The 19,819-nt window shown below is 34.9% G+C and overlaps 1 protein-coding gene and 1 pseudogene across 2 annotated transcripts; one reads left to right on the plus strand and one right to left on the minus strand.

Annotated features, from left to right (window-relative positions):
- Positions 1-7,089: 7,089 nt before the first annotated feature.
- Positions 7,090-13,397, minus strand: LOC111506913 (lysosomal acid phosphatase). Of its 2 annotated transcripts, none has more exons than XM_023162134.2 (3): positions 13,242-13,397; positions 8,214-8,312; positions 7,090-8,056 (listed from the first exon to the last, which is right to left on the minus strand). In XM_023162134.2, exons 1-3 carry the CDS (start codon positions 13,338-13,340, stop codon positions 7,151-7,153), a joined length of 1,104 nt encoding a protein of 367 aa, XP_023017902.2. In that variant the 5' UTR covers positions 13,341-13,397; the 3' UTR covers positions 7,090-7,150. The 2 variants fall into 2 exon arrangements, with proteins under 2 accessions (XP_023017902.2, XP_074026801.1); XM_074170700.1 differs by lacking the exon at positions 13,242-13,397 and adding an exon at positions 12,254-12,436.
- Positions 13,398-18,635: 5,238 nt separating this feature from the next.
- LOC111506911 (gonadal protein gdl-like) lies at positions 18,636-19,806 on the plus strand (annotated as a pseudogene).
- The last annotated feature ends 13 nt before the right edge of the window (positions 19,807-19,819 follow it).

The following is a 19,819-nucleotide window of genomic DNA, read 5'->3' on the forward strand; positions in this document are numbered from 1 at the left end:
GCTTTGCAAGAATTTTAAAATATTATACACTTTAATACAAAACCTCTTCGATTCATAAACTTAACACAAACACTTTGTGAATGACAAAATGAAATACTCAATGGGGGACAAAATAATTAATTTTGTCGCTTTCCGCTTGTTAGATTTAGAACTGATATTTCTGAAATTTCTGTTAGTATATTTTAAGGAGTAAAATATTCTCAATCGACCAAGCAGCTTGATGAGAAATGTGTACGGAAATGTTCACAAAGGTCTTCAAAATTAATTTTTGCAAATGAAGATACAATACTTTTAAGAATATGTCGATGAGGGGAAAGTGTTGTTGAAATGTTGTTGAAAAACAACTTCCAAGTTGGAAATGTACATTCCAAAACTATTATGAGACATGTGTTAATTTCCAAAAGTGTCTAAATTTTCATGTTGATGTGCTTTGAAATAACAAAATAAACTAGAGTCATCTAAATCTTGATGAGCCTTGGCATCATTTTTACAAATTTCACAAGAATGAACTTTTGAACACAAAGTCAAGAGGAAGTGTTAAGTGAGGGTAATTCTCAAAAGAGAAGGTATTAGTTGACCCTTATCACTGTCAGGTACTAAAGTTACCTCCCGAGTTCAAGAAATTATCCCATTCTCTAATGGCTCAAGTAGGTACTTTTTAGTACTAAACAGTTCCGGTTATCATCAATTCTCCTTCAGGTAATGAAAACAATTAGCTACATAGGTTGAAATAGGTGTCTTTTTGATTATTATTGATATTATTTTGTATTCTTTGTTATTAGCTCCAAACAATTTGAATTTCAAACAAACAAAAATACCCATGATTCCATAGTTTCATTTTTATATGAGGTGTATAGAGTCATATTACTAGACGGGATGCCACTGGTTGTAGTCTTTTGCGTGAATCATGATTTTTTGCTCAGGAGACTTCACCACTAGTATTGAAGGGATTACTCTTGAATGGTTTGAGTCGTATCTATCAGACAGAAGTCAAAGCGTTGAATTTTCAACATTTTCAGAGGTTTCTCACAATAGTAACGTAAATTTACTTCGTTCGCGGACATCACAATATTTTGGTACAAAAGTAATATAGCTGAACTTCACAAAGCTATCTGTTGATACATCGAAAACCAGGATTTTATCTTTCAATTGTAACGTTGATGACATTCTCTTAGTGTCTAATGTGGGTGTGATTTTGAGGATCACATGCTAGAGTTCAAGAAAAGTCTCTTGTGGATGTTATGCAGTGCGAATAACATCGAATGCACTAGGGAGTGCTGCTATAACTGTGTAACATTCACTCGTAGAGTCTCGCCTGATTTATGATATCCTTTTCTGGGGTGTATGAGCTTCGACACATCTACAGTATGTTTTCATACTTTAGAAGATATCACTAAGATTTCTTTGTAAGATCGGGCAACATGATTCTTACAAGCATTTGTTTTTTGCGCACAAAATATTGCCATTTTATGCTCTTTTTTATTAAAGACAGTTTGTTCAGTATATAAACACAGAGGAACACTTCCCTAATTTTCATCAAAGCATGCCTCGCACGCCAGACTTTGAATTTATCCCTTTCTATCCCTTCGTCTACCTTAATTGAAAAGTGTATAGCGATTTTGAAATGTATAATCACATACCAAATCATTTGAAGTGAATAATAAAAAAAGAAAAGAGTTCAGAAATGCAACTAAAGATTTGCTTGTTGATAGACCTTATGTATGTTGTTTTATGTAGGTATATCAATTAACGTGTTACTTTTTATGAGAGTAATAAAATAAATATCAAGAAAATTTGACATTTCATTTATTAATTTTATTAGTATATCTCCGTATGTGTTAATTTTATATTTACCTTCATTATATTGTTATTACGCATTACGTACCCGACATTGTTATTTATTCAAATATTGGCATTATCCGTGTTAGTAATCACACGTTAAAAGGTAAGACCTCGTTAATGCTTAGCTCGCACAAGTTTCTCAACTTCTGAGAGTTGTCGTTCGTATGGGGGCGACAGCTGATTAACGGAAAAATAGAAAACAGACAGACAGATCCTCACCTTTTCTGTGATGCACTGTTTGGAACACTTGGGTGTAGTAATGCATATTACTGAAGTTTTATCCCAACTCCAATCCGTTATTTTCAACATCTCAACACGTGTTTCAATCACCAAGTGATCGAAACACCCCATTCTACCCCATTCTAACAATCAGGGTTCGGACAAATAGAATCGGTTGGTAAATCCATATTATTCCAGTCATCCAGTGTATCAAATCATTTTACTGAATGTTGAAACATTACACCGGACATACTTCAGAACAGTGATTCCCAAAGTGATCCAGATAGACCCCCAGGGGTCCACGACAGACTGTAGGGGGGTCTACGTTGGCGTTACCAAAAAATGGGGTTTACAATTCGTAAGCGGGGTCCACGAAAATTCATCTGGATTCGATAGTGAAGAACCAAAATGTAGATTTAACTTCACCTATCAATGTTGGCAGATAATATTTAAAGAAGCTCAGCGACTGTTAGTCGTGAAAACTTGTAGATTGAATATCACAGAACGGGGATATTTGCGGTTGCTCGTAACAAAAGTGAAGCCAAATAGATATTGACCTATTTGGCTTCAACAAGTACATTTCTTCCATTAAAATTATGACTATTTTGTGATAGTCATTGTAGATTGTAGAAGGTTCGTTATTAATGTTCGATTTCAATTACATTACGACTGAGTAAAAGTGTAATAATTACGTATTTGAATAAATAACACAAGAAAATATTCTATTTTTCTTTTTATTTTCACCACACCGAATGGTGTTTTCTAAATAAAATAAGTGACAATTGTTTGGTTTCTTGTGCCATGAGTAGATGTCAATAAAGTAAAGTCACCTTTTTGATTGACCAACTTCAATTTTTTGACATTCCCTCACAGCAAAATCAATTGATGAATCAACCAATCAATTCTCACTCTTTATTCGAAAACTGTTAATTAGTGATTGGAATGCAGCCTCAATGTAAATTTCCATAGTTAGATCTAATCTTCACGGAACCAGCAAAATTTCAAAAATGGTCTATGATAAAAAAAAGTTTGGGAACTACTGCTTTAGAATATCCGAAATCACCTCAAACAATTCCCTCATGAAAGCACGAAGGCACATTTGGAATAGTTGGATAAGTAAAGAGTTGATAAGTAAATGTTTCTCACAGAAGGGTCCATTTAGTCAGTCGTATTCACACATTTTGTGTTCAAATTGAATAATGGATTAAAAAAAATTATTAGTTAGTCAAAGAATGTCAATTTTCACGGCCGGAAATAACTGTGTGAAAGCTATTTTCCGGGTTTTTTGGCCGTGGTCTACAGGTTATTATGCCTGACGAAGTAGACGAAACAGCCAAAACACCCGGAAATTAGCTTCCACACAGTTTATTACTTAGCTTTCACAAAACTGTTTTTACGTGTGATTCCTTATGAGGGTTGGATGATAGCAAGTGAAAATCGATAATTCAGACTGGGGCTTGAACCATCGACCAATACGGCGGTGGTTCAAGCCCCGGCTGATCTGTTTAGGAAGAGTTTGTTTCCCCTACGGATGCAAATTCTGCTTCTCAAAACATTGGTGCTCAAGATGTTTTGTTCTAAAGCAGGCTATATTCCACTTCGTGGCTGCACTACCTAGTCTACCAGGTTTTTGATTAGGAGCCAAAATTGCAACATTGGAAAGCTCTTTCTTTTGGTCTGATGTTTCAGTGAGATCAGTTGAGGTCATTTAGTCGACGTCCATCTCCTCTGAATATTTTGGGTCGGATTCTCTTTACTTCATAGTCCATCTTTACCGTAACGACGCTTTCTACAACGAAAGGATACCTCGTATCTCGAAGGTTGTGTTCGTTCTAAACGGGTTTACACCCACAAACAGAGAATATACAAATAATTAGAGAGTATATATATAAAAAAGGGTACAAACTGCAAAGAGAAAAAGATAATGGAAAACGATCATGACATTGAATTTTTGATAGTTCTTAAAATAAACTGTTTGTTGTCATGATGTAAATCGCACAAGTCGGACGCTTTATTGAACAACTCAATATCGGCGACTTTTTCAATAAATTTGTCCTAGGATTCCTATTGTACTAAGTATTCATATGCCTGGATTGTAATCTAGGTACAAGATACTGAATTTGTCTTAACAAGACACTACAATTAATTTTGTTATTCAAAAGTTCAACTAAAAAGTTAATCGTGGTTCATTTTTTTCTATCTGCAAGAGCTTCTATGTTGAATGTATTTAATAAAATATTATGGTCTGTGCCCCTAGCTGTGCCCCATTGCACTTAAAAACATGAATTTGAAGAACTTACGCTGAACAGATTCTAATCGCTGAACGAAATTTTGATATAATGGGGACCAAATTAACGATGCATAATCTAACTCACTTCTTATGATAGTAATATACAATAATTTGAGCGTATTAACATTTGGAAAATTTCCTCAGCTTCTGGAGAAATATCTCAATAGTTTCAATGTTGACGATACAATATGAGTTATATGAGTATCAAATGTAAGCAAGCCTTCGATCAAACACGACCCCTAAATCTTCAAACGTGTCACCATTTTCCAGAGCCATATTATTGGATGAAGTTTCCTGTAGAAATCATCTGCGAAAAGTAAATGCGGGCATGTGATCCTTATCAAAATGAGTGGCCCTAGAAAATTATGAGTGGCCCTAGATTAGACCTCTGGGGTTCGACTGATGTACCCCCCGACTGTAATAGTCGAGTAAATCTGATAATTATTTTAACAAGCAAAATATGTTGGGTGACTGCTTATTTTTCTGGTCTTCCATACATTCATAGATCTTTTTGTCTGTCCGTAATATTTTGCAAGGCATTCCTTACATTTGATTTCGTAAATTCCAGACTTTTCCTAATTTTAGACTTTGTTTTTTGGATTTCCTAAAAGGTTCTGTAGTGTATGACTTGTTTTAAAAACCACATTCATACCTAGATCCTTGCAAATCATTCCAAAGTTCTTCTTGTATTGGTGATATGGAACTGGTTCTCGTCATTTTTGAAAGTCGAGATTTCGTTCATTCTAAACCTGAATTTTTTCTTTCTTATTATATCATCTACAACACCCCTCGAGAAACCGATACTGACTGCTATTTTCTGTATTGCCCGTTTTTCTTCTCTGAACCTCTCATGTGTGAGAGAAAATGTTAAAAGATGGTGCACTAGCACGTTTGTGCTGTTCACTGATGTGAACTGTCAGGAATATATCTTTACGTGCTTGTTTCCTTCCTATATACATCGTATTCTAGCTTCCATATCGGCTCCTCATTACCAAAACGTCAAGATATGGAAGTTGTCCCTTATTTTCTAACTCATACGTGAATTTCATTGATGGAAATCTGTTATTTAGAAAGGAAACAAAGTCCTCAATCGTCGATTTTTTGTTATCGAATATCGCAGAAACATCATCCACATACGCAGGTATCTATGGTATAAATAAGGATAACATTGTTCCTCTTGAAGATGATCACTTGGTGATCGAAACACGTGTCAAGGTGTTGCAATAACGGTTTGCACTGGGATAAAACCCCAGTAATACTTATTATATCTTCTTCAGAAATGGTCCCAATCGATATAGGTTATTCAATGAATCAAATCTAGTCTCGGAATTATTATCGTTAGAGTTCAAGTATAAACTAGAGAAAAACTCCGCAATCCCATGCATATTTGACTGCGAAGAATCATTATATTGCATAGAACCGGGAACTATTGATTTCTTTTTCTTGCTATTGATGAAATTCCAAAATCTATTTGGATTGCCTGTAACCTGTATTTCTGCACATGCGGTTGCGATCTTACGTTTAATGTTTGCTCCGAGATTCTTGAATGTTTGAAAATAATTGATAGGAATATTTAAAATCAGTTTCATTAATGATTTCTGAAGTGAACCATGGTGGATACTGCTTTATTTTTTCATAATGGTAGTAGGATGGAACACTTTCATCGAAAGCTTGGTACAGAGGTATAAGAAATGGCATGCTTCATCTACATTACAAATCTTTTTCACATTCTTTCAGTCTGTTTGAAATAAAATGTTGTATAACTGCTGGTGATAGACAGAGTCTTCTTTAGTAAACAAGTTAGAATCTTTAACTACCGTGTATTGAAAGTTGGCTACCACAGAATCAAGTAACTTATAATGCTCATCAAGAATATTATTAAACTCTTGAGCGTTAATGAAGCTCATAAAGTCCACTATGGCGCCAGATTTAGAATCCGTTGAATCAGAGTAAAATGAGGATGCGTTGATGTCTCCCAAAATAAGTATTTTACAATCTAGTCTAAAGCAATTCAGTGAATCAAGCATTTCAAAAATGCAACATAGTCTCCGTTTCCTACTGTTGGTGGTATATAAATAGTTGAATATAATCAATACATCTTTAGAAAGTCTCAACTTACATCCCACGATGTCAGTTTATGTGAAGGCCCCAAAAATGTAGCTTCGTAGCTGTAGCTTTGGATGTGTTCTTGTAACTAAGTAGCACTCCTCCTCCAGATTGTACGTCCACTATTGAGAACTGTCTATCATCATGAAACACTGGATATAATTCTGGAAACAGTTCGCAATCTTCTATTCCATCGAAGAGACAGGTTTCCGTTACACTAATTATATCAAAGTCATTTGAACATACTGAATTATGAAAATCTTTAGAAATTATATTGAGACTCCTTGCACTATAATAATAACAATCCAAACACCTATGAGTGGGTGAAGTTAATGGTTTAAAGAAATTATCTTGGGTGTACCATTGATATAATCAATTCTGAGGTTACTTTCACCGTTTAACACTCTGTCTTCCATGGGTAGGTAGGCATGGGTAAGCACATTTAAGGTCATAATTATGAAGGTCTCTGAGAGGGTTACTCTAATGCCCCCGCTGTAAGACGACGTAGTCACTTAAAATAAAAAAAGGTTTAGAAGAATATTATGACGAAGGCAGGAATAGCTTTATGTGAATCGCCAATAAATTGTTTTGAACTGGTTCAGTGAATTGATCAACAAATAAATGATCAAGAATTGAAGAGCAAAAAATATATTTTTGGGCAAATTTTACAATTTGTTATCAAAATTTTTGGTATTATTCAAAGCACTCTTTTTCCCAGTCATGTATATTGATAGAAATAGGTTTCATGATTCTTTTGAAATCTTCATAACCACATTCGAATTCGCATCCCTCGATTCGTAGTTGTACCAGATCATCTTCACTCTTTCTTTGATATAGATTTATATAAAATGATTTTGTATCACCCTTTCGTTTCAACTCCCAAATGACTACTTCAGCAAAATTAATAGGTTGTAAATCGAACACTCCCATAGCGTTCAAAATCGAGGTTAAGGAAGTGTCATGACCAGACATCATAAGAAATCTCGTGGAGGAGACGTTAGTAGTTACGTTGTCAAAATGAGAGAAAAGGTAATCGAAAAACGGTCCTATTCCCAATCTCTTCAGTTTTTTGGTGTAAGAGTTCCTTTGATAAGCCAAACCAGAGAGGTAGTCCAACACACTCTGGTCCAAAGTTGGGGCCCACTCGGGTATAAATGACACGTTGTAGTTTTTGTAGCAGTATAACACAGACCGAAGGGTTCTGATCTCCCCAATATTTTTAACTTTCCATCCAGTGTATTCAGAAACCAAGTTATAAAAATCGCTATAGTTTTTGTTGATTGCTTTAAAAAAATCGGATTCTTTAACTTTTTCGTAATGTTTGTCATATTTGGGACAATTTCTTTTCCTGGTTATTATGTCATCCTTGACTCTGGGAGATGTGTGAATTGGTATTGGCCGCCATAACAAATTTTGATTCCAAATTTGATCGTTTTTAGGAGGGTAAAATCCAGCAAGGTTTGCAGCGGCAGACATTAAAGTACGGTCCACATCTGTAGAGTATACATGTATGTCATTTGGAGAATACTCTTCGCTCAGAAACGAGTTGTAACGTGATCTGAACCATTGGCCCAATTTGTACTGGCGGTCGATTCCATACTGCAATAGAAATATCAAAATAACGGATGGGTATGATATTTGCAGATCAACCACAATTATAATATATCAATTAAATCATGAAAATTGTGTAATAATAATATCCAGAATTTTAAGAGAGGATAAAACACCAAAAAAATTTGTTGTTGAACATTCTCACCTCTGTCAGTTGTCCAAAACCCATTGGCCAATATCGGAGATCAAAGTATTTATCATTAGGAAATGACTTTGTTGGTGACCTATCACCATGCCTGAAAAACTGAAAAAAATATTTCTGACTTCTGATAGGTAACACATTGTTCTGAGAAAAATCAATTCAACATATTTTGAACTACTAGAAAATCTTTGCTCTTGTGATCCAATATGAAATGGAACTATTTCGATTTGTCATAGATTTCATTATCGATAGTTGTTAGTCACGTTCAACATTTTGAACAAAGATGATTTTAACAAAAACATAATACACCATAATACCCGAAGATGTACAAACATATCGGATTATGGAAAATGTTAAACAGATGTAGCGAAGAGATTGAGTACTAATTGTGAAACTGAGAATTTGTCAAATTTTTGAAATGATCAAGAGCGTGAGCTTGCCAGTATAACAATTCTTGATCCTATTGACAAACCTCAGGGTAGGTGGCGCAGCTAGGAAACGACTTCACCAGAGCATGATATTTTATACACCAAGTTTTCGAGCATCAGAAGCAGAATCTGCACCAGGAGATGAAATAACCCCCTCCCCTGAGCATGTCAGCAAACGCTTACGCTCAAACGATGATTCACCCAAACCGGAGGCAAAAAAGTACTTCTTGGCTGAATATAATGTATCATCGTATACAGATGCCCTCATAGAGGTAAGTTGCTAACAGCAACAATGTTTGAATCTTGCACTTCAAACTTTCGAAAACCTCAATATCAACCCTTCTGTTGGAATCTCTTCAATATGCCGTTATGGCTGCTGTAGAGTATATTCCAGAAAATAGTCAGTTACGATTCCAGAGCTGCACATTCCAGCTTGGATGACTATATATTATCAAAGAAGCTCAAGACCTTCAGATCTATCTACCTAAGGAAATAACTATTTTTCACAAGCTTCCAATCAATTATTTTTCATCCATTGATATATGTTCAGGACGAATCTAGAAACTGGATTTTGAACGGTACCGACTGCGCCGAAACTTCACATATACATTTGTTACAATGCACGATTAATTGAATACCACTATTCTGAATCCAATATGTTAGACACCACAAAATGGTAATGAAGTAGAAAGTCTCTAATCCATTCCATGAAGACACCAACTTGGTTGATGAAATGCGCATCGAGAAGAGAGTTGCAGTGTCTTGGTGTACATAGTATGCATTACTTAGAACTTGTTTCGGATTTATCCAGTTCTACCTTCCAATGTTCCTGATCAGAATAAAGAATTAATCCTAGTGAAAATAAATTATACCTGTCTACTTACTGAATATCATTATCATTGATTATAATTCAAAATTTGTAATTAATTCATAGTTTTGGTAAAATCTTGACAAGCAAATTGATAACAAAGTAAATATTTACATACTTTGCCAAGTACCTACTTCTATAACATTACAGCGTATAAAAATTTATTGCGTTTACACAAAAACTTATTGTTTGAAGCTGGTTGACAATGTTTCATAGTGGAATACAGAACTAGACACCTTCCTGAAGCACATCAGCAGCCTAAGACCATCCACCACTTTCACAAGTCCACAACGAATTGCCATTCTTAGACGTATTGGTGAAGATGACCGACACTACATGGGAAACATCTGTATACGGAAAACCCACTCATATGGGACAATATCTGAACCACGAATCCAATCACTATCAATCGACTAAAAGAGGAATCATCAAGACTCTAGTAGATCGTGCTTTCGGGATCTGTTATACGAAGGAAGGTTTCGAGAAGGAATTAGGCATCATTAAAAATGATCTTCAACGGAATGGTTACTCCAAAGTGATGGTGGGACATACTTTGGCCCATATATATGGAGTGGTTGGAAACTCTGGCCATTAAAGAAGCCTACAAGAAGCCCCGGAACAAGACACTGAAGCAGATCAACCTTCTATCACCTTCACACTGGAGAAAGAAGTCCACAACGAATTGCCATTTTTAGATTTATTGGTGAATTTGATCGACACTAAATGGGAAATATCTGTATAACGAAAACCCATTTACACGGGACAATATCTGAATCACGAATCCAACCACCATCAATCTGCCAAACGGGTTATTATCAAGACTCTAGTAGACTTTGCTTTCGGGCTCTGCAATACCAAAGAAGGTCTCGAGAAGGAACTAGGCTTCATCAAAAAATATTTTCAATGGAATGGTTACTCCAAAGTGATGGTGAAACAGACTTTGGCTAAAAACATCAGGGGCCTCGCAAGGAAGGGAAGCCGCCACAATCAGTACTTGTACTTCCCTACATCAGAGGATTGCCGGAAACGATAAGAAGAATTGGGTCCAAATACAACATCAGCATGTTTATACTTATCAACATTACATCAAGTAGTCCTTACTGAGATCATCTGCAAGAAGAAACACTAGTTTAGGAGGAAATTCAAAGAAGCTGCGTATATGTTGTCCAACGACGCATTCAGTCAAGCTAGCGTAGAGATACGCAACATATGGAGACCCATAATCAAGCGGAAAACGGCCAACTCCCGCCAAACGGTCAGCTCCCGCTGAATCAGTGAAGCGGTTATACTTGAGAAGAGGTACAATGAAATGTTAATGATTAGGAAATTTAGGTAAAAATAGGCAAATTATCTTTTTTAGAGCCGGTCAATCGACAAATTGTAATAAATAATGAATCTGAATGACTTCAATTATTTCGAATACCTGAAGATATCAATAATGTGTATTCAGCTTGCCAACAAATTACAATTATTTGAAAAATCTTGCAGGTAATAGTTCTTGATTCATTTTTCAAATTGAAAGGGTATATTTTTAGAAGAGATTAGTTTTTGGAAAAGAAAGATTTCGGCTTTCTACTTGTCCCTCTTCATAAATAAAATGTGTGAATCTTTCAAAGAAAGGAAGGAAGCAATCAATTTCAAAAACTAACTCTATATATAGATGTGTAGATCATACAAAGAGGAAACTTTCAGAAACAAACTGGAAGAAAAAGCTCTTTCGAAACAGCTATTTTCATCTAAACATTGAATTACACGAAAGAAAGTCCAGATCAATAAGCCTAAGGATTGAGTGGGGAATGGGAAAATACCAGCGTGGTTCAAACAGAACTGGTTGGTATCTCAGTCGCCACAAAAGAAATAACCAGGAAAGGAATGTCTGGCAAAAACATAAAAATCTGCACTGATAGTAGACAAGCCCTATCAGCCTTTAACAACTTGTTACCTCAGGGCTAGTACTAGAGTGCCACCAAGATTTAGCCAAAGCCTCAGGATAACATTATCCTGAAGTGGGTTGGAGGTCATGACAGGAGTAAAGGTAATCGCATTGCCGACTCTTTAGCCAAAGAAGCGGCTGGACTTAGAGTTTTAGGATCCAGGGACACTTACGGCCTGATGACTTCGAAAATTGTGGAACTAGCCAAACATCACACCTATGCTTAATCACCAAAGAGATGATGAAGTCAAAGGATACAATCTTGCCAGTATTACCCTGGGCGACCCTGGGAAGCTGGCGACAAAAAAATATCTGGCGATGATCAGGAAAAATCTACGTCCTAACAGTAGGATTTCTGACTGGTCATTGTCAACTAAGGAAACACCTTCATAATATGGGGCTAGTGGATACCTCTATGCAGGAAGATGAAGCTGTCAGGCATGTCCTATGCGAGGGACCGGAGTTGACGTCAATAAGAGACGATATGAAGGAGATGTCTCCCAGTGACCTGTCCACCTTCCTGGAAAGAACAGGATGGACGATGACCTAGGAGGACAACTCCTCGGGAGGATGTACAATGGGTCACATGAGGCCTAAGTGCTGTGTGCTTACACTCACCCTACCTACTCTACAGGTACAGATACACGAAAGAAAAATACTTTCGAAACAAATACTCTTATATAAACGCTTGATTATACGAAAAACATTTTTTCTATTCCGTTTGTATTCCAAACATTCGTATGGAATCGAAAAAAATATCATTCACAGGATTCCTACACAATATAATGAATGAAATGAGGGAAATTTCACTCACATGGAACACTGTCATCGACAGTAGACACCTGGATATCGCTGTAAGGCACTTTCCTTATCGGCTCTTCAGTACCAAATACGAATAACATTATAAGAAAAAACACTCAATTCGTTCATAAAATTACGACTTTTTGACTTTTTGAATGAGTTGAATCCACACATGTCATCGGTGACAGTACATAAATAACATTCATTCGATTAAATCTCAGCCATAGAAATCTTGTTTAAATTGAAAGGTTATATTTTAAGGACAGATCAATTTTCGGGAAACAAAGGTTTTGGCTATCTACTTCTCCATCTTCATACAAAACATTTGGGAATTTGCTAATTGAATTCTCTGAAACTGAATTGAATTTATTTCATACGAGTTTGAACTGGTAATTCATTTCATATTTGATTCTGGTAATTTTTTGTCAGAACATTGAAAAAAAATCACTTAAGATTTATAGTTATTATTTGTGAAATGACATTACGTTATTAACAACAAATTGACAGGGGTATATATCCTTTGAAACTACATGAACAATGGATTATACGAAGGAAAAAAGTCCTTTTGAAATAAATACATATCTGTATACGGAGTCTTCATTGTGGTATTTTCTTCTTCTTTTTGTTTGGAAGTTTTCCAGATTTTTTGTTCAAAAATGTAGAATTATAAAACGAAAAAGTTTTTTTTCCCAAAAAACCAATTACTCTTAAAAATATCTCCTTTTCAATTTATATTCATTTTCTATAGCTGTGATTGAATTGAGCCATCATATGAATGAATGCTTCTTTTTGTAATGTCATTTGAAACGGTGCTTTCGAAGTCATAAGACAAGTGTCCTGTTTACGAAACTTCGAAGTACACCATTGAGTAACAAAATTCTATGCATGATTTACATATATTTTCTTGACTTTTTTATTATAGTTGATAGCTACGTTTTTTACTCTACTCCCAAAGAAAAAAAGGTTGAGAGTTTTAACAGAATTGAGAATAAAGAGCTCACCACTGCTACAGAAATCAATTCGTCTGGAGGTTTTTCAATGACAACAAAGCTCTTTATAAGATGGAGAGATATTATAAACGTGAATAATACACCTTTCATAATGATGTTGAACGACTGACAAAAAACATAGACATTTGATGCATACCTACATATTTATATGTAGATATATATTGACTATCTACTGGGAATTAGTTAGGATGAACATATATGATGGATATGGTGACAGTAAATCATCTGAGAATAATATAAGCGGATTCATTATCGGAGAAACACTTGAGAAAATATATATACTGTGTGTGGCAATGAAAATTTCTGATATTTCCAATTGAAATTTATTGCGTCAAATGGAACTTGAAGTTTTCAAATTATATAATGTGAATCTTAATTTTCCATGCAACACATACTTTCAGCTGGAACTCGATTTCATGTTGGGCCACTATGGATATATCGTAAATGGAAAACAGTTAGAATCATGACATCTGGCGACATATTGAATAATATTAATATCGATATGTCGATATTGGTCAAATATCTGTTCTGAACTCCAATTTCAAATTTGGCATTCCAAAACCCATCTAATATTCGAAACTTGAATAACAATATGGAATCGATGAAAAGGATTTGGAACCTCTGTCGTGAAACAAATCAAACGAGAATACTTTATCCATATTGAAACAAAAATACTTTATCCATACTGAAACAAAAATACTGGGTATTGGCATTCCAATACCCATTCAATATTGTTTCAAAACTTGAATAACAAGTTTGAATTGATAGAAAGAATTTGGCACCCCTGTTGTGAAATAAATTGAATGAAATTACTTTATCTATACCTAAACAAAAATACTGTCTTCTGACGCGCGTTTCGCGCGTCAAGGGACCGTATGGGTATTGGCATTCCAATACCTATTTAAAATTGTTACGAAACTTGAATAACAATATTGATTTGATAAAAAAATTTGGCCCCCTGTCGTGGATTAAATTGAATGAAATTACTTTATCTATGCCTAAACAAAAATACTGTCTTCTGACGCGCGTTTCGCGCGTCAAGGGACAGAATGGGTATTGGCATTCCAATACCTATTTGATATTGTTTAGAAACTTGAATGGCAATATTGAATTGATAAGAATTTGGAACCTGTCGTGAAATAAATTGAATGAAATTACTTTATCTATACCCAAACAAAAATACCGTCTTCTGACGCGCGTTTCGCGCGTCAAGGGACAGTACGGGTATTGGCATTCCAATACCTATTTAATATTGTTTAGAAACTTGAATCGCAATATTGAGTTGATAAGAATTTGGAACCTGTCGTGAAATAAGATGCATAAAAAGACTTTATCCATACTGAAACAAAAACAATATGGGTATTGGCATTCCAGTACTCATTTGATATTGTTTCGAAACTTGAATGGCAATATTGAATTGATAAAAAGAATTAGGCACCCCTTTCGTGAAATAAATTGAATGAAATTACTTTATTTATACTAAAGCAAAAGTACTGTCTTCTGACGCGCGTTTCGCCCGTCAAGGAACAGTATGGGTATTGGCATTCCAATAACTATTTAATATTGTTTCGAAACTAGAATCACAATATCGTGAAATTACTTGAATAACAAATTCTGTATTGAAATTAATACAGACTCAATTTGAAAATATCAAATGCTATGAAAATTGTGTAAATTTCAAGTTACGTAGAGAGTAGATTTTACATTTCCTGACCCTGGAGACAGACCAAATATACGCGGGCCTAATGCACAGGTAAATGCACATTTTAATTATGAAATATAAAAATATAATTAACTCACTGTAGACTTGATAGTGTGTCGTAGTGTGATGTTACTTTTTTTTGCAGGAGGCTGCTTACTTCCACTTCTGAATTATCACTGCCAGACACATTTTCAAAAAATAAGTTATTCATTAAAACACAAGTTATGTATACTGCAGTGAATACGTATATGTGTAGAAGAGAATCGCACAGTCGCTTGCGCATGGCGACTCATCGCCACGACATGCGTCGCTACGCCAGCAATCGATTATATGTGCGGCTAAGATACTTCCACATCAAAAAGATCATGGTTACTGTATGAAGGTCAGCGGCTGATATGATTCACTATAAATTTCTGCAACCGGGTGAAACCATCACTAGCAGTAGAAAAGGTCCATTTCCAAAAATCAAACGAATAGGTCATATGCATGTAATATAAAATAGCTCATTTTAATTTTTTTCTTAATCTATTTTGATACCAGATCAATGTAAATGGGTTCACATGACTATATACTTCATAAATTTTAAATAGTTCATAATTGAAAACGTAAAAATATGAGACAGATTCAAATTAGGTAAAACGCAACGGGATTGGTAGGATCTTAGGATGACCTCAAAGTCCATGTCAACAACATTTATTTACAAGGTGTTCTGTACTATTCTATTATTGTTTGTCCGTCTAATTAGAGTTTTGCAAGCAGTTATTTGGCTATTATCATTTTATCATTACTGTGAACGTCCCAGAAAATAAATACAATGACTGAAGCCGGATTCGTCATGGCACAATCTGACAATTTGCCGAGAATAGATGTCTTCATGATGACAAGTTTTTTCGCAAATCATCCCGATTTCACTTCAGCTGAGATTAGAGGCGTCAAAGCTGCAAGGTACTTGAGAAGAGCTAAAGAGATAGGTAGTAGTTCAAAAGCCAAACCTGCTTCATCTGCCAATACTCGAAGCCTTCTGCCAACTCTAATAAACCATAGCAAAAACATCGGTCACATGGAAAGTCAACTCATGAAATACTACAAGGAAAAAACAGAGTAGAAAAATTATCCATTCATCATTCAGTAAATACACTACCAAATGAACCGGCTAACGCCACAGAGTTCATCAACTATTGCAGGAGTTTGATGGACACATCATCTTGCAATGAAGCTAATCTAGCTACAATTGATCAGAATGACTGTCCGCTGTGGCTTGAGCTACGGTATGCTAGGATTACTGCTTCGAAGATGCATGAAGCAGCACACTGCAAAGTTTTCGAAGGAACTTTATGTGAAAGTATAATGGGAGCAAATAAATTAAAGGACACAGAGGCGATGAAAAGAGGGCGTTTGCTACAGAAAAAGTATTGAAAGAAGTCGAAAAAAAATGAAACTAAAAATTAATGGGTGTGGTTTGATCTCAAACCCTAATTTTCCCGTAATTGGTGCATCTCCTGATGGTGAGAGTATTGATTACAGTATTGAAATCAAATGTCCATCATCTGAGAAAGTCATGAGTAGATATGTTTCAAAATATGTTATATCCTCAAAATATATGGCTCATGTCCAAATGCAGATGTATTTTTCAAATAAAAAAAGGGCTTTTCTGTGTTGCACATTATGATTTTGAAATATCAAAGGAAGTAGACATTTATATTGTGAATTATGATGAGAACTATTGTGCAAATATTTTGAAAAAAAGCATGCTCTTCTGGAGTGATGCTATTTTTCCTATTATATGTGGAAAAATATCAAATAAATTATAGTATGAGGAGCAAGTTGAAATTTCATTTGTCAGTTAGCCAAATTACTTGTAACCTATATTTATTCTATTTGGAGTTTGTACATTGAAAATAAGGTACCTTCTGAGTGTGCAACACCAATATGAATAAAAATAAAACACTTGAAAATTTTATTTATTTTTTATTAAAACGTTATGCATATTGATTATGCCACATGCTATTACTATTACTTCATCTACTATCGGAACTAAGCTGTGATGTACACATGAGGCAACATATGTTGTTCATATGTTGTTGCATGAGGCAACAACATATGAAATTCTCTCAACCTGTTTATTACACGCTCTACATGAATTCTTAATGCTGCTATTCTTTTGGACTGCTTCACCTCATGTTTTGTAGTTGCTGTAGACTTGAACACTGAAGGAGGCCGAATAAGGGTACATTTTTTTTTTCTATCAAATGAGACAAGTCTTTGAAGCCTCTGTATGCCAAGGCAGACAGAGGCAAAGGCTGTGTTTGGAAGTAAACATTCTAGATAGCCACAATTTTCTACTATAATGATGTCAGAAGCCCTTCCACCATATCCTTCTGGAATAAAATTGACTAACCCATCTGGAGTACTAGAAATAATGTATTTAAGAGTATTACATTTCTTATATTGTGACCATGACAGAGACTGGTGGATTGCATTGGACGGTTTTTCAATTTCTATTTCTAAGCAATCTACAATTGAAACAACTTTAGAATACCGTGCTCTGAAAGCAATAGGTAAATTTTCAACTATGTCAGATGGTTTAGGCCACACAATTAACTCCCTCATTTTTTCTGCTAGAACAATTACTGTTTTCGAAAATATTCTACTTATAGTGCTCTGTGTATAGCCAAATTGTATAGCTAATATGTCAAATGATTCATTTAACTTCAAGGTTATTGAAATGTCATTAGTGGAAACTGTGATATTATCACTTGATAGTTTTATCAAATGGTAACTGTCTTTAGGGAGTCCTAACATCATTTTCGGCTCTTTTTCCACAGCGGTAAATATTGCACTACGCATTACATTTTGAAATTGTCTGTCCTTGTTATCTTGAGACCAACTCGCTTCGGAAGAAGTAGTTTCTTCTTCAGACTCACTAGAGATTGATGAAGATTGCGATGTAATAGATAAATCGTCTGTTGGTTTTGAATCTAGGAATAACTTCCTTTTCATACCGGCAATTTGGGCGGTTTAAATAGGTGAAGTTGATGTGTTTTTAACTGGTACTAGAAACGGTGATAATGCTACTTTTTTTGTCTTAGGACCAACAGTGACACCTTTGCTTATATATTTTATTGTCGTTGACTTCATTGTGTTAACTTGAACGGCTTTGTCTCAAGCAAGGCTTTTATTTTCTGAAGATATGTGAAGATGAACTAGGACCAGCTTCACAATTAATTATTTCTCTGGTGATTGTTTTATCTGCTGTATCCACAGGGCCTACACATAAATTAGTTTCTTCCATTTCTGTTTCGAGTGTGAACTGAATGTTGCTATTGAGAGATTATTCATGAATGTCATGAATTTGTTCAACTGTCGTATAGTGTAGATGTGATAAATTATTGTTAGTTCAATGTATGAGTTTGAAAATGTTTATAGGATGAAACTGCAGTAACGTTAATTACAAATAAAAGTTGTAAAAAACGTAGAAAGTTCCAATTCTCTTTTCTTCATCATTTATGTCGCCTTCGTGTCGCTCCTCGATTCCTTTCTTACCTGAAACAAACACACGGAAAATACTGATGTGCAGAATGTTGTCGGTTAGAATATCTCTCAGCACACAACTCATAAGCATTCCTGAAACTTTAATGATATTCTGTGAATAAGGTATTCAAGTTTACACAAAAAGGGAAATAATGTCCGCAAATTCTGAAGATCCTTTAACTTTACAGAAAAAGTTATATTTTTTGTCGGAACAGTTACAAAGTATGGCAAGAGAGTTGCAGCCAAAATATCGAATGAGACTACATTATGAACTATTATCAAGTCTTGCCAATTGTCTGTTGAATGAAACCGTTTTCGAAATTGTGAAAGGTCTTTTAGAAATACAACATGTAACGGTGCAACATCTTTATCAACAAAGATTACAGTCCATAAACCAAAATAATTTTAAAGACCAAGAAATTCTCAAGCAGTATGAACATGATGAAGATAAGGAAATTGAGGGACTCCGAAATTGATGTTGCAACAAAAAGAGGAACTGAAGGTATTTGATATGAATCTCGTCCTACAATTAGAACAAAAAGTTGCTGATCAGCAACAAATCTCCGAGCAAGCAGGAGTTCCAGGATTCTACATTACAAAAAATCCACTAGAAATCAAAGTACAGATGCATTTCCTTGATTTTATTTTGAGGCTCAGCATAATGCGAATTCCTGTTTAGTTGTTTTCATTCATATATTAGTCATAATGGATTCCCGAAACTTCCAAAATATAGTATCAAGATGACTGGGTAATAAAATATTTTTAATTGGAGGAGGGGTAAAAATAAAAAACATGTTCAATTTTTCACCATGAGTACACATTATTTCAACAAAAAATCTAACTGAAATTTTTGTGAGAGCGTCAATTTTTTTTTGGTTCATTAAATATGTTTTCGAATGATTTTTCCAATAAAAGAAATGGAATGGAAGAAATATTGGATTTCCAATAATCAGCCCTGGTAATTGATTTTAAGATTTTTATTGATTAACGCAGTCATTGCAGATTATTGATAGGTACTATAAATCAATGTCCCAAAAAGATAAAACATTTCATATGTAATAATCTTTCGGTGAAATTTAGGTCCACTAAGTCAACAAGCTTAAGTCATTATGAAAACGACATTTCTCATATTATCTCGGAAAAGATAGATCCCAAATTTGTATTTTATCTAGACCAGTTAATTTTAGAAGCAGCACCAATATGTTCACTGGTAATTCACTTCGTTATCTACGTTGGAAAAACCGAAAATATCTTTGTTAATCCGTATCTTCTCATAAACTGGAAAGTTAAACTGCTGAAAAATATTGATCTGTTATCTTCATTTTTTTACATGTCA

This window comes from Leptinotarsa decemlineata, unplaced genomic scaffold (genome assembly GCF_025532065.1).
Source record: "Leptinotarsa decemlineata unplaced genomic scaffold, Ldec_3_MD MMD2_P_RNA_scaffold_9, whole genome shotgun sequence".
Taxonomy (NCBI): Eukaryota; Metazoa; Arthropoda; class Insecta; order Coleoptera; family Chrysomelidae; genus Leptinotarsa; species Leptinotarsa decemlineata.